Source organism: Rhinolophus ferrumequinum, chromosome 21 (assembly GCF_004115265.2).
Source record: "Rhinolophus ferrumequinum isolate MPI-CBG mRhiFer1 chromosome 21, mRhiFer1_v1.p, whole genome shotgun sequence".
Taxonomy (NCBI): Eukaryota; Metazoa; Chordata; class Mammalia; order Chiroptera; family Rhinolophidae; genus Rhinolophus; species Rhinolophus ferrumequinum.
The window spans coordinates 32,577,894-32,593,145 of NC_046304.1; the positions used below are offsets into that span (position 1 = coordinate 32,577,894).

Here is a 15,252-nt window from a genome sequence, read left to right on the forward strand (position 1 = left end):
ATGCAGATCCCCGGGCCTGCCCCCCAGAATCTGGGATTTTTATCAAGACAACTGTGGTGAAAGCGTGTACCATATATAAGCATGAGATTAAACTGAAAAATAATTTAGAAAATGTTCAAGTGTCAATTGACTTGAAACTGGAATCCTCACATTGATACCAAGCTCAGTGTATTTGTCATTGTCTTGTAGTGTAGCAGCATGCACTAAAAATGTAATAGTGTCTTTCATATGGAAGTGACACGTCGCTTTCACCAGTTTCCTAACAGAAACAGCTATTCATTAATCCATAGTTCTATGATCTCCAACTTCTAAGCCAGACTCCAGGTGATACGTGCTATTTGGCATCATTTTACAGTTGTGCCAATTGAGCAAAATTAACCTTAAAAGCAGAGAATATAAATTTCGTAAACACTCACTGCTTCTGGCCCAGAAAACAGGCATAATAAATATCCCAGGGAAGAGAGGAAGAAGGCGGTAGGGTTGCGTAGAGTATTTGTGTACCAGCTGTGGGCCAAGCACTAAAGTAACTGCTTCATACACATTTCATGTAATCCTGCACTACAGTGCTATTACCCTCATTTTACAGAAGACTTCAGGCTTCCACTTCCTCGTACATAACTTGCTCAATTTGTAGCCAACAAAAATGTCCATCTGGATGACTCGACCAGTCTGTTTCATTCTACCAAGTTTCAACAAATTCTTTGTACAAAAATACACCTTCCTACAGCTAAAGAGGTTGAGACATTTATCATGTTCATGATTTCCTTACTAGTTTCCTTAGATACACAACCAGTGCCATATGTGGCCCTCTTCAGCCTCAATACTTTCCCACCTGGAGTCTCGTATACCCAGATGCTGAGAAGGATCAGATCCTTCTTCCATAATAATAAGCAGGATTAATTAGTTCTGAAGAACGCTCCTCTGGCCAGGAACCAAGTCACTTCTTCCAGCTTCGTATCAAGAAAGCACAGTAGGCTGCACCCAGTTTCCAAAGGCTTTATTGGTAAATATGCTTTAGAAAAGAAAGATCGATCCTACTGCTTCCAGTCAGTGGAATGAACAGCTGTATCCAGGGACACATCCAGGCAGTGTTGAAGGGGACTAATGCTCGTCGTCCACCTCTTATTCATAGATCCAGTCAAAAGCACAAGACTTGTAGTCAACTAATTCTTCGGGCTTAAACCATAGGCTGATTTCTCTCTCAGCACTTTTTACTGAATCACTACCGTGAATGATGTTCCTGAGAAAAAGACAAATTGCTAGTTACCACATTTCAAAGTGCAAAAGTCTGTTTAACGGATAAGGCAAAATACAGCCTCTGCAGCCCTTTTCAGCCAAATTGCCACTTGAATAAAGCAGGAGATTACCCCCAAAGTAGTTCCTCTTTTCCTATAAAAGTATTTAATCAAAAACATCCCTGGGGGGGCCGGACCGGTGGCTCAAGCGGTTAGAGCTCCATGCTCCTAACTCTGAAGGCTGCCGGTTCGATTCCCACATGGGCCAGTGGGCTCTCAACCACAAGGTTGCCAGTTCAATTCCTCGAGTCCCTTAAGGGATGGTGGGCTCCACCCCCTGCAACTAAGATTGAACACGGCACCTTAAGCTGAGCTGCTGAACTCCCGGATGGCTCAACTAGTTGGAGCACGGCCTCTCAACCACAAGGTTGCCGGTTCAACTCCCGCAAGGGAAGGTGGGCTGCACCCCCGGCAACTATCAATGGCAACTGGACCTGGAGCTGAGCTGCGCCCTCCACAACTAAGACTGAAAGAACAACAACTTGAAGCTGAATGGCACCCTCCACAACTAAGATTGAAAGGACAACAACTTGACTTGGAAAAAAGTCCTGGAAGTACACACTGTTCCCCAATAAATTTCTGTACCCCTTCCCCAATAAAATCTTTAAAAAAAAAAAAAAAAAAGTCCCTGGGTTCAACTTTATTATGCTTCCAAGTCCCCACCCTTTTTCAAAACAATGCATATACCCAAGAATGCTGTGCCACAAAACATTCCTTCTCAAATTCTGAAAAATACAGGAATAGCCACACCAACCCAGATCAAAACCTAAATTAAATGTGATACATTCATTATCAAGAGCATTTTCTTACTAATTTGCAAAGCCCAACCAAGACATTCATGCTTACTGACCATCCCTTTACTCCATTTGACTCTCATAACTAAAGTTTTTGTACAGATTTTGTATAGGTGAGAGGACCAAAATAAGGTTAAGTGACAGAGTCACGGACATAGCGCCACAAAAGGCACAAAGCTAGAACCCTTCTTTTCCCCATACTCCACACTTCCGCTGTGTCACGCACAACCTATCACATGCAGCTCCTTTGTGCAAATGTCTTAGTTAAAATTTGAAGTAGTCTAGGGAAGTAGCTACTTAAGACTGAATGCTTTCATTGGTAATTACCACCTAACTTAAAAGTTCAAATTTTTCTAAAATTGGGATATGCCAAAAATGTTTGTTTTATACCCCATTTAAATGGCTTTGAGGAGCGGTGGCTGGATGGCTCAGTTTGTTAGAGCGCGAGCTCTCAACAATGAGGTTGCCGGTTCAATTCCCACATGGGATGGTGGGCTGCGTCCCGGACAACTAAAGATTTGCAAACGGCAACTGGACTTGGAGCTGAGCTGCACTGTCCACAAGTAGATTGAAGAACAACTACTTGCAGCTGATGGGCCCTGGAGAAACACACTGTCCCCCAATATTCCCCAATAAAATTTGAATGAATGAAATGAATGAATGAATGGCTTTGAGGAAAAGTCGTTAAGTGCCAATCAGGACTTACCTGCCAACTTGAATGCAAAAGTCCCCACGAATGGTGCCCGGCTTAGAATCGGCTGGATTGGTCTCCCCAAGCATCATTCTCCCTGTCTTCACCACATTCAGCCCCTCCCACACCTTGACAGTAGGGAAAAAGGGATTGCATCAGATCTGCCATTCAGGACCATTGGGAACAAACATTTACCCCTGCCTAACAGCACACCTCAATCAGACCAATCAGTGACATGAGTATCTGCTAACCCTAGTAGATAGTGGGTATGTAAAATACTCCACACTCCTCCCGGAGCATACTGCTAGCATAGAGAGAAAAAGTCTACCCAGCTTGGGGACTTCCCAGTCTAGCTGCAGAGAAACAATACTGAAGAATCCTTATGCAGCCACAGACCCTGAGAAGAAAGTGATGAATTTCAAGAAAAGTGATCGAACCAGAAAAGGATCACTGAGAAGGGCCAGAAGCCAGAAGACTCTTAGCATAAGAACAAAGATGACCGTGAAAGGGGGAAAGCTTATTCCAGGGAAAAACAAAGAAGGGTCATCCTCGCAGAACAGGAAGTACATCTTTCTCAACAGTTTTAGTGCCATCCAATTGTACTCTCACCTGCTCCTCTCTTCACTCCCAATTGGACATTAATGCCACAGGAAGAAAAAGACTGCTTTGTTTCTAGCGTGGGATTACAGAGAACCTTTTCTAAGTTCTGATTCCCCTGCCTTTTTCGTCCCAAGCTCCTAGCTGCTCTGTTAACTAAAACAAATTCCAGCCATCTCCATTTGTAAAACAAGGAATTTGAGGAATTCGGAGTAGCATGGGAAAGATGTCTAAACGGGACAAGCAGGCATTGAGCAAGCCCAGTCATATGGGAGCCCTTCCTGCCCTGGGCGTCCCCTTCCCCTTCTCCTCCACGAGCCCTTACCATGGCCACCACAGGCCCGGAGTTCATGTACTTCACCAGCCCCGGGTAGAATGGCCGGTCTTTGAGATCAATGTAGTGCTGCTTCAGGAGTTCCTCGGAGGCCTGGCAGTGAAGGGAAGGTATCAATCAGGAAGCGAACTGGCAAGACTCAAACATGGCTCCACTCCTCCTCACAACCTCCCTGAACATGGTAGGTTCTCTCAAAGTCCAATTTAGTATTTTAGCTCACATTCATCCGCCTCACTGATGAGCTTGGTTAAAATTTCAGTACTGAGATACTTATCCCTTAATGTCCACATCTGTGTGCCCCCAATTCAATGCGGAAACACAATCACTGCCCGAGGGCAAAGGCAGCCTGCACAGGAAGGGGCCCACCTAAAACCTCCAGCATCTCAGCGTCGCAAGCTACAGCACAACAGGATTCCAAGCCTCCGTGCGGGGGGCAGAGGTCGACCTACGTGGGCCAGGAGAGGGGCCTGGGCGCAGGCTTTCTTCCCTCCCGGCAGCGCAGCCGACGGAAGGAAACCGGCCCGGAGCAGGAGTCACGTTACCTCCGGTCAACCTTCCCAAGGGCGTCTGTGTTCCAGGGCCTCGGGAAAGGGTCAGCGGGCGGCAGGGCACAGGGGACAGGGCAGAGGGCAAAGGGATTCCCGCGTGGACATTAGCAAAGGGGAACTCCGACCGGAAAAGAGACGCTGACAAGCCGCTGCCGGGACGGAAAAACCCCCGCGACCGAGCCACTGAGGGGGCAGGGGAGGAGGACGCGTACCCGAAGAAACTTCATGGCCACAAGGCGGAACCCCTTCTGCTCGAAGCGCTTGATGATGTCGCCCACCAGGCCGCGCTGCACGCCGTCCGGCTTGATGGCGATGAAGGTGCGCTCCGTGTTGGCCATGGTCCTGCGGGTGAGCGGAAGGTGAGGGCCCGGCGGCCGGGCCGGGCTTCGAGCCCGGGAGCCCACGTGAGCGCGCGCCCGCCCGGGCCGCCCCGCCTGCCCCTCCGCGGGGCCGCGCGACACGTGGCTTCCCGGACGCCCCCGCCCTGCCCCGGTCTGCAGCTCCTCTGAAGACCTGAAGAGACTTGCCAGGAGTCCCCAGGGGCTCAGAGTCTGGGGGTCCCGCTCGGACTCGGCGCAGGGGCCTGCGGGAACGAGGGGGGCCTGCGGGAACGAGGGACGCCTGCAGACGGGACCCGCCCGACGCAAAAAGAAAAGGGTGAGGGGGGCCTGGCGGTGGGAAGGGGAGAGCGCCCCCGTCGCCTTACCGAGGAGCTGGCGGGCGGGCAGTGGCTGCGCTGCGGGACCGGAGCGGAGATCTGCAGCGACCACCGGGAGCCGGGAGTCGCCCGCGAAGGAGGGGCGAGCGGCGGCCACACCCCGAGGTCCGCGCCGCCCAACCCGCGAGGCCGATCGCAGCCGGACGCCTCCGTCCACGCCCCCGGTTTGCTGGCGCCGCAAGCGAGGGCTCCTGGGGCAGGAAGTGATTTCTTCTCCACCTGTACGTCCCACGAGTCAAACTATGCACATCCAAGTCCTGTCTTCCTGTCTCCCACACACACTTACGCACGCACGAAAACCTGCTCCTGGTCTTGAGGTTTTGTTTCCGGTCAATACCATCTGCTTCCACCATCCGGCCAGAATTGAGCTTTCTTTCCTCCCCTTCTTACCTGTGAAACCTCTCTCACCCCCCACAACAAACAGGCCATACTTTGTGTGAAACAGAAATGCATCTACCCTTCAGCTGCCCCCAAAAAGGTAGCCCACGCTGTGGAGCAATCCTTTCGCAATGTGTACATATATCAAAACCTCATGTACATTTTAAATGTGTTTAAATGTTGTCAATTACACCTCAATAAAGCTGGGGGGGAAAACCGGTAGCCCCACCCCACCTCTCATCCTCTGCCTCCTCCTGAGCAGTCCCTCCCCTCTGTAGCCTCTACCAAGGCCAGGTGAACAGGGAAAAATACCGAGAGAAAACCTGCTAAAGTTTGTGACAAAATCAATAGTTGTCCCCCAGTAGCTAGTCTCTTTCTCCCTTATCACAGAACTCCTGAGTTTTATCGAGGCACAACGTTACCCAGATAAAGATAATATTTTCCACTTTCTCTTGCAACTAGATACAGCCACATGACTAAGTTCTGGCCACAGATGTGAGGGCAAGTGAAGGTTGTACCCTTAAAAGGAAGGAATAAGCTTCCACTTCCCTTCCCAACTTGCAGAAATGGGCACATAGAGATGGTGAACCATCTTAGATTCGTTACAAGGAGCTGAATCCCTGGACAACCTCCAGGATCAGAGCCTTAACCACCATCACCAGCCCTCCTTACCCACCTGCTTGGCCTTTTTATTTTTTTCAGCTTTATTGAGGTATAATTGACCAAACGTATATGTATATTTAAGGTATACAACTTGATGTTTTGATATATACTGTGAAATGATCACCACAATCAAGGTAATTAAGATACCCATCACTTCACAGTTACCATTTTCTTTCCTTTGGGGATGGGGGAGGTCAGAACACATACAATCTACCCTCTTAGAAAACGTCAGGTAAACAATACAGTGCTGTTAACTATAGTCAGTGCTCTACACTAGAACTCCAGCTTGCATTTTTAAGTAAAAGATAAGCAAATTCCCATCTTGTCTCTGTTAAAGCAACCAAATCAACATCCTAACAAGTCAAAGCTACTTAGATTTCTCCTTTTGAGGCAATCCCAGGGACCCAGGCCCACTATCCATGTGGAGTCTAACTGTCTTATGTATGTTGGGTTCCCATACACATGTAATTAAATTTGATTATTTTCTCTCACTAATCTGTCTCATGCTTATTTGATTATTAGGCCAGCCAGAAGAAACTTGAGGGTAGAGGAAAGTCTCTTCCTCCCCCACACAAACTAGCAAATCCTTGGTAGAAGCGTGTTGACAGTCTCAGTGCCAAGAGTGGATTGGATGCAGGGGGGAAGAGGGACAGGCAAAGATTTTGTGTGTGTATATGTGTGATTTGTCAGGCCAATATAAATAATTTAGATAGCACAGTGGTACCTCGGTTTTCTAACGTAATCCGTTCCGGAAGACCGAGTTCTGAAACATTCGAAAACCAAGGCACGGTTTCCCCACAGAAAGTAATGCAAAATGGATTAATCCATTCCAGACCTTTAAAGTCAATCTCTAAAATTGCAAATTTAGCATGAATTTTACTATCTAATGATACCATAGATCCATAAAATTTATGGCGTTCGTAAACCGAAATGTTTTGTCAATGGAGACATTCAAAAACTGAGGTACCACTGTTTTTATACTCTATTAGCTCAGTTTAGCCAGAGTACATGAAAAAGAAAAAAAAGAATACAAAGCAATACAGCAACACAAAGTAACCAATTCGATGTATCCTAGTTGGGATGAAACATTTTAATCTGGTGGTATAACATAACACTGTTCAGGGAGCACTCACACCTCCAAGAGTGTCCCTCCAGGTTATAAGGAGGTTCTCAGAAATAACTAGATTTGTACAGCCTGGTCCCCTGCCGTGGGAGGGAGAGAAAAATGGAGTGTAGGCTGCCTTCACATCACTCGTAGATCCAGTTCTGAGCGTAGCTCTTGTAATCTACCAGCTCTTCAGGCTGAAACCACAAGCCAATCTCCTTCTCCGCACTCTCCACGGAATCACTGCCATGGATAATGTTCCTGGAAGGGGAAAGAGATGCCCACATTACCAAGACCAGAAGGGTTTAATTGCCCAGAAGCCCACACACACACTCCCACTGCCAGAAAGCCTATAGCCACTGTAGTAGGGAAAAAACCAAAGCTCCATGTCATTAGTTCACGTCAAAAGAAAAACCTATGACTGCCATTGATGTAGAATGAAGAATGTCCTCCCATATCCCACCCTCTAGCAACACTGATGCAAGCAGCCTTTGGAAAGGGCTTCAGCCAGCAAAGTGTGTTGTACCAGGTTCTACCCTCTTTACAGAGGCATAACCACAGTAATGTTGACAATCAAAGGTAGAGAGCCTGCAAAGCCAAATATTAACTAAGAGAGAAAAACAATGAACTGATTTAAAATTGATCTGCATATGGTATCATGTCCATCCCCAAGCACAGGAACCCATATTCTTATGGTACCTAACTCATACTTTGGAAAAGAGTAAAAAGCACCAACTCCCACCTGCCAACTTGGATGCAAAAGTCCCCTCGGATGGTCCCAGGTTTAGAGTCCGCTGGATTGGTCTCCCCAAGCATCACTCGGCCTGTCTTCACAACATTCAGCCCCTCCCACACCTCCAAGGACAAAAGAAGATATGGTCAAGGCAAAAAAATCAATCTCAGCAGAAAAATCTGATAACTATTAATTAAAAAAAAAAAAAGTAACAGACCCCTTAAGATGACATTCATTCAATGAGCAAATATTTATGGAGCATCTACTTGTTCCAGGACTGAGAATACTGGTCTCCCTGTCCCTACTTTTGCCTTCCTAGAATCCATTCTTGACACAGCAGCCAGAGTGGCTGGCCTTTTTAAATGCCAAGTGTAAAACTTCATAGCACTCATGAAGTTCATGGCCAACACAAGTCTACATAATCCAGCCCCCGTCTGTGCCTCTGAACTTACCTCATCCAACCTTCTCTTTCACTCAGCAGGCTTCAGCCACTCCGACCTCTTTCTGTACTTCCAAAAGTCTCCACCCCCAGGTCCTTTGCACATGCTATTTTCGTGGTTGAGAATGCTCTTCACTGTGATTTTGTATGAGGCCAACTCCTTCTCATTCAGATCTCAGCTTGAAAGTCATGTTTCTTGACCACCCAATTTAAAGTGGTCACTTGCTATCACATAATCCTATTCCATTTCTGTGCATATCACTAGTCATTAGCCATATACATACGTGTGTGTGTGTGTGTGTGTGTGTGTGTGTATATGATTTCTTCATTATCTGCCCATCCACCCTTTTCAAAATATGTAGGCAAGGAAAGCTATGAAAACAGGTACCTATTTTCTCTCATTCATGACTGTATCCCCAGTGTCTAGAAAAGAGCCTGGCAGAATGATGACAACCAATGCACACTTGAGAATTACTGTAGTAAGCCCTGCCCTCCAGAAGCTTACAATCAATCAGGCAAACCCCTCCTGATCTCTCCCAGCTGTGAGTCTTCAGTTCAGCAAGCAAATGTATCTTGTCTTTAGTGGGTCACGGACCTGACTCATATCCTAATTGTCCAATCCTCCCAGCCCCAGTCCTCTGCATCAATGAGGACCTGGCCTCAGAAGCAGGAATCACAACACTTACTCTTCACTCCCAGCTGAGTCATTCACATCAACATCCCACACATGCATACTCACCATGGCAACCACTGGTCCTGAGTGCATGTATTTCACCAGGCCGGCAAAGAACGGACGGTCCTTCAGGTCAATATAGTGTTCCTTGAGAAGGTCTTGAGAAGCCTGTTCCACAAGATACGGGATGAGAATTGGCTCCAAAAACGATCTAAGAACCAGCAATCTGGTTATTTCCCACTCACCTATCCAGCTGTTTAAAACATGAGCCCTCAGCTCACTGATTCTGGTATAACCCAATCCATTCTCACCACTACCATGGGGGGCAGTGACCATGACTGAAAGTGTTTCAGCTTTGTACCAATTTTCCCCCTATTGGTCTTGACGGATCAGAATAAAACCACAGGACATCAGAATCAAATCCAGCCATCTCATTTTAGACAGAAAATCTAACAGTGCAATGAATTTCCATTCCCAGAGCGACACTCAACTAAAATGTTAGAGGGAAGTCAGCGAAGTGGTCTCGGCATTTGGTGAGCGGCAAACTGAACCAGGCCATTTCTCAGCGATACTTCACATGTACTCAGAAGACAAAGGCCCAGGGTTATAACCAGGCGATTCTCACATGTATCTGCAAACCACCCAAAAGTTCATGACACCTAGCAATAAATAACTTTGCTGAAGAATTAATTATAATGTCTCACACTGCATGGCTAGTATGTGGGAACAAATCAAGTTTGCCAGAGAGCCAGCCATCTGCTTAGCAATTCTAACTCCTCTCATCTGTATTCTCTCTCTGCCACTACATGTATGCTTTTTAAGGGTCTACCAATGTCCCTTAGTTTTTTCAGGTCCATAGTACTACACTGTATGAGATATAGTGAACACTGCAGTGATATATAAAAATGTGGAGATTTGCTGTCGAAAAGCACATCTGGAACATCTTAACATTCAGCCCTCACTGATGGTCACTTGCCAAAGTAAAATTACACAGCCATATGATCACTCCATGTTAGCAATTCACGCTCACTGGCCCTTTCAATCCCAATGGAAGACTAATAGCGGTAGTCTGCTAACACACACTGACTTGATCTTCCCTTACCAAAACACTCTTTTATTTCTATTAATTGGCTCTGATTATCTTGAGTCGGCAAAACAGATTCCACGCTTTTTTTTTTTTTTTTTTGAGGGGAGGGTGACCTCAAGTTTTCCCTTGCCTCTCTCCTCCACATCAGATTCAAATAACTTTGTAGGAGCTACCCCTCCTCCCACTTTTCACCAAGCCCATATTCTTGTCAGGAAACTCAGTGGAAAGGAGAAAATGGAAGCATGTAGGAGTCAGGGAGACCTGAATTAAAATCCCTGTTGCATCACTGTGTGTTCTCAGGCACATGACTTGACATCTCCAAGCCTCAGATTCCTCATCACTAACAACCATGAGAATAGGAATAAGCACCTCTCAGGGTTGTCATAAGGGCTAGATGAGAAAACACATGTTCCCAGCACATGGTAAATGCCCCGTCAACAATACTTTCATTTCACCTTACCTTCCAACCTAACATAATATGTAGACTCTCTGGAAAACATTGCTTTGGAAGTTGAGTTGCAATCACTAAGCAGATGGTTTGCTCTCTAGCAAACTGAATTTGTTCCCACATACCACCAAGCAACGTGACAGATTCTAACTCATTCTTCAGAAAACACGTGGCTCTAATCATTCTAACAGGCTCTCTACTCAGCATTATCATCAGTCTACTCCCTTTAATATTAAAGCAGTTTTTCTAAACTGCATCACATAGGAACTAAATTGTAAATCAAACTAAATTTAAGATCCACTAGGAGAGTCCAAAGTTGACTCTTTTTTTTTGTTTTTTTTTAAAGATTTTATTGGGGAAGGGGAACAGGACTTTATTGCAGAACAGTGTGTACTTCCAGGCCTTTTTTCCAAGTCAAGTTGTTGTCCTTTCAGTCTTAGTTGTGGAGGGTGCAGCTCAGCTCCAGGTCCAGTTGCCGTTTCTAGTTACAGGGGGCACAGCCCACCATCCCTTGGGGGAGTCGAACCAGCAACCTTGTGGTTGAGAGGACACGCTCCAACCAACTGAGCCATCCAGGAGCTCAGCGGCAGCTCAGCTCAAGGTGCGGTGTTCAATCTCAGTTGCAGGGGGCGGAGCCCACCATCCCTTACGGGACTCGAGGAGTTGAACCAGCAACCTTGTGGTTGAGAGCCCACTGGCCCATGTGGGAATCGAACCGGCAGCCTTCGGAGTTAGGAGCATGGAGCTCCAGCCGCCTGAGCCACCGGGCCGGCCCCCAAAGTTGACTCTTAATAAGAAAAAAGATGGTCCCCTAATGTATTTGCTTTGAGAATTTGAATTCTCATTTCCCAGGTTTGTTTGAAGAAGAGTTCTTGGCCAATCAATCCTTTGCACTTTTTGAAATATTGCTTTGTAGGTGTCTTTCAAGAGTGTCTACTCTCTCCCATTTCAGGTGGGCCTCCCCAGAGCAAAACCAGTTTCCCCTCACACGCCCTGATAGTGCCAAATACATGCTAGACACTAAGGGGGTAGTAAATGATGATGGAAAGATTTCCGTGGTGAAAACAACTTTCCTCAAAGTGGGGGGGGGAGGGAGTTTTCTAAAGTTATCTGCTCAGGGAGCTCAAGAGCAGAGCTCAAACATGCTCAGAGCTTTGAGTCAGAAATCACAGCACTGCAGTAAATGTGGAACTCTGCTAAAGGAAGCGGGAAGCTATTTCCTAAAGTCCCAAATAACTTGGTTTGTTCCAAGACTCAGCCATGATACTAGGCCACCAAGGAGTTTCCAGGTTTCAAGGCATTTGTGTTCACCCTACATGGAAAAGTCTAAAAAGGATGGTAGGGGAGAAACAGAGAGGCTAACCTACAACGTCCCCTTATACTACGAAAAAATAGAAAAAACGAGTAGTAAGAATGAAGGCCACTAACCTGCATGAATTTCATAGCAACAAGGCGGAATCCCTTCTGTTCAAAACGCTTGATGATCTCTCCCACGAGCTGGCGCTGGACCCCATCGGGCTTGATGGCAATGAATGTGCGCTCAGTGTTGGCCATGGTCCTGGAGATAGACAGGTGGCGGGATGAAACAGCGCTGAACATCCTGCCTACGTCATTATCTTTCTCAAGCAGATTACCCCCATAAATCCGGTTTAAATCTGTCATGTCAGCTCCAAGTCTCTCCAGTAAAAACCCAATTCCTCCCCAGTCTCCTCATGTATGAACTAATATTCCAGAGTGAAGAGGAGTCCAAAAGCAGGGGTTATAATTTCTACCCCATTTGATTTAATAAGCTTCTATCAAGCATCTACCGTATACCCAACACTGTGAAAGAACTAAGGTAAGGGACTTAAAAAAAAACAAAAACAAAAAAAGACGCTATCTTTCTCAATTATCCAGATGAGGAAAACTACACAGATAATGTGAAAGTGACATCTGGTACAAGGCAGTATGAAATGTGGTTTGACCTACTGCCATACATATCATGATATTAGGAGTGGAAGCAATTTTACAGATTATTTTATTACAATCCCCATCATTTTACAAATGAGGAAACAGATCTAGAGCACCAGAATGAGGGCCAAAATCCAGATTTCCCAGCCCTATGCAATTTATGCTACATCGTAAGATGTAATGAATACTCTAACCAATAAACTGTGGATTGTGGGAGAATTAGAGCCATTAGTAATATCTGATATGGGACATTGCGCTGGAAGCCTAGAAAACATCTATTGCAGATCGTTCTTTTTACAGAGATGACTAAGCTAAAGACCTGCTCTGCCACCACAAGATGAGAAAGCAGGAGACCCCTTACCTTGAAAGACAATGCCTAATGTGGGTAGCAGCACTACCCCCTGGCTCTATCTTCCTGTACTTTAATTAACTTATTTCAGCACCTTCACAATATATTTGAATTTTACGTTTGTGTGTCTGTTTCCCCACTGGTCTGCTGCCATTATACAGGGATGTGTCCGTCCCTAGCACCTAGCAGTCAGCAAGAGCAAAGAAAATATCTTTGGTAATCACCCTCCAAGAAAAAGAGACTAGGACTAGTGGAGAACTCCCGCTGGAAGCTCGAGACAAGCATGGATTCACCAGGAGAAAATGGGGCTAAAGAGCCAGAAACAGCCCCTATAAATGTCCCTCCACAGCCACCCTGACACACAGCTGTCATTCATTCTGCAAGCCCATACGGAGCGCCAACTCCGTACCCAGCACTGCACTTGACATATACAAATAAGGCACGACCCCTGTCGTCGCGGCCAGATGGGAAAGGCAGCCACGGACAAAGGCGAGTCCACGTGGCGTGAGACGTGCGCTGACAAGTTTGTACCTGTCGAGTGGCGCTCCCCGGTCCTTCCCTCCCTTTCAATCCCCTTCGCCACCTCTCAGATAGGAACTCATACGATCCCTTCACCTCCCCGCTCCTCTGACCCCACTGCTCTCCCCTTTCCTCGTAGGACCCCGAAATCTTCTCACCCCTCCAGCTGCTTGAGCTACTGCAGTAGTAGCTCTGTCGCCGGCACCGGAAACACTCCCTGGTCCCACGTGGTTCCTGGCACTCGCACGCGCGGAACCCTTCTGCCCAGACCGGCGGCGGAGTTGCAGAACACCCATTCGCCCCGCTTCCTCCTGTGAATCGGGTGTCATTTTAGATGTTGAACTTCCGTTAGTGCTTTTTTTTCTCTTCCGGCGGGCTGCAACCATCTTTTTTTTTTTTTTTTTTTTTTTTGATTCTGTGACTAACCTTCGTTCTGGAACAAATTGGCTTCCCGGGAGGTGGCGCTCACACGTTGCATGAAGTCTGAACGAGCGCCCGATCTAGAGGTAGACAAGTCTCTCTTGCTTTACATTTATGTATTCATTCCAACCTGTCAAGCAATAAATACTGAGTACTTACTGTGTGCCAGGCACTATTCTAGGGCCTGAGGGTATAGCAGTAAACTCTCTTGGAGCTTCTGGTGGGGTTGGGAATGGGGGCAAACTATAAACAAATGTATATGGCATTATGTAAGTGCTGTTAAGAAAAGCAGGGCAGGGAGAAAGATTGAGAGAGTAAACTGTTTTAAAAAGTTGGTTGAAGAAATCTCTGCGAGGAGGTGACAGTACTAGAATAGACATGCGTGAAGTGAGGGAGGAAGTCCAGTGGTTATCTGAGCGCATTATAGTGGGGATCCATTGGTAGAAAATGCCACTGGGGAGGAGGGCCAGATTATGCTGCGATGGGAAGCCATTGCAGAGTTTTGAACAAGGCATGACATAATCTGATACACTTTTCTTTTAATCATTCTGACTGCTGTAGGAGGAATGAGGGGGGGGTAAGGTACAAAGTAGAATCAGGAGCCTTTTCGATAAATGGTGCTGAGCAATTGAACATCTACTGAAAAAGAGAAAAAAAAGAACCTCTGCCTAACCTCCCACTTTAAACAAAAATTTACTCAAAATGGATCATAGATTTAAATGTCAAATGTAAAACTAAGAGTTCTTTCTTTCCTTCCTTCCTCCCACTCTCCCTCCCTCCCTTCTTTGTCTTCTTTCTTTCCTCCTTTCTCTCTCTCTCTCTCTCTCTCTCTCTCTCTCTCTCTCTCTCTCTCTCTCTCTCTCTCTCTCGGAGTTTGTTAATATCAGTTCAATAGAATTATCTACAAAGCTCCTTTTTAGTGGTTGAGGCCCCCTGTACAGTGGTTTTAAAACTTCTATGTACAAACAAGTCACATAAAATACAGATTCTGATTCAGTAGGTCTGGGATGGAGCCTAACAGTTTGATGATTTCAATGCTATTGATTAATAGTCTTCAAGACCTTGAGCCAGGATGATTTAAGCCTTATTAGGTAGGGAAGTAAGGTCTTGCCCAGACAGATGCGAGAGAAGTGGGTTGGGCAGTAGAAAACAGGACAGTCTCATCTCTCTTGGAAGCCATCCTAATTCCATGACTCCACCCTAACCTTCCTTTCCCAACCCTACACACAGCCCTCCAGGCTTCCAAAGGTAAATGTTTCTGCAAAACAAATCAGAGAACAATAAGAATTTAGTACTAAAAGTAATTTTAATGGGCATATGGACCAATCCCCTCTCCAGAAATCCTTGCAAGGGATTTCTGCCTCTGCTTGAAACCTCTAAGAATGGGATATCACTACCTAAAACATCAAATCACTGGCCTTCCACCCACCCCTTGCTAAAAACAAACAAACAAAACTGCTAATCAAATGTATTCACCCCAAAAAAATAATAATAGGAGTAATGTTTAGTGA

At 46.2% G+C, this 15,252-nt stretch overlaps 2 protein-coding genes across 2 annotated transcripts; both read right to left on the reverse strand.

Annotated features, from left to right (window-relative positions):
- Positions 1-980: 980 nt before the first annotated feature.
- LOC117013767 (nucleoside diphosphate kinase B) lies at positions 981-5,175 on the reverse strand. Its single transcript, XM_033091208.1, has 5 exons — positions 4,966-5,175; positions 4,472-4,601; positions 3,703-3,804; positions 2,796-2,908; positions 981-1,240 (listed from the first exon to the last, which is right to left on the reverse strand). The coding sequence occupies exons 2-5, from the start codon at positions 4,595-4,597 to the stop codon at positions 1,123-1,125; spliced, it is 459 nt and encodes a 152-aa protein (XP_032947099.1). The 5' UTR covers positions 4,598-4,601; positions 4,966-5,175; the 3' UTR covers positions 981-1,122.
- A 1,912-nt stretch (positions 5,176-7,087) lies between these two features.
- LOC117013768 (nucleoside diphosphate kinase A) lies at positions 7,088-13,506 on the reverse strand. The gene is made up of 5 exons (XM_033091209.1): positions 13,480-13,506; positions 11,932-12,061; positions 9,035-9,136; positions 7,866-7,978; positions 7,088-7,384 (listed from the first exon to the last, which is right to left on the reverse strand). Exons 2-5 carry the CDS (start codon positions 12,055-12,057, stop codon positions 7,267-7,269), a joined length of 459 nt encoding a protein of 152 aa, XP_032947100.1. The 5' UTR covers positions 12,058-12,061; positions 13,480-13,506; the 3' UTR covers positions 7,088-7,266.
- Between the last annotated feature and the right edge of the window lie 1,746 nt (positions 13,507-15,252).

What these genes read in the sequence shown, in the direction of transcription:
- LOC117013767 (XM_033091208.1), bottom strand. Translation starts at nt 4,597, where the DNA reads ATGGCCAACACGGAGCGCACCTTCATCGCCATCAAGCCGGACGGCGTG. An exon ending in TGGCCATGAAGTTTCTTCGG is followed by an intron (nt 3,805 to 4,471) that starts GTACGCGTCCTC and finishes CTTCACTGCCAG; the next exon opens with GCCTCCGAGGAACTCCTGAA. An exon ending in TTTTGCATTCAAGTTGGCAG is followed by an intron (nt 1,241 to 2,795) that starts GTAAGTCCTGAT and finishes TCTTTTTCTCAG; the next exon opens with GAACATCATTCACGGTAGTG.
- LOC117013768 (XM_033091209.1), bottom strand. Translation starts at nt 12,057, where the DNA reads ATGGCCAACACTGAGCGCACATTCATTGCCATCAAGCCCGATGGGGTC. An exon ending in TTGCTATGAAATTCATGCAG is followed by an intron (nt 9,137 to 11,931) that starts GTTAGTGGCCTT and finishes CTTGTGGAACAG; the next exon opens with GCTTCTCAAGACCTTCTCAA. An exon ending in CAGGACCAGTGGTTGCCATG is followed by an intron (nt 7,979 to 9,034) that starts GTGAGTATGCAT and finishes TTGTCCTTGGAG; the next exon opens with GTGTGGGAGGGGCTGAATGT.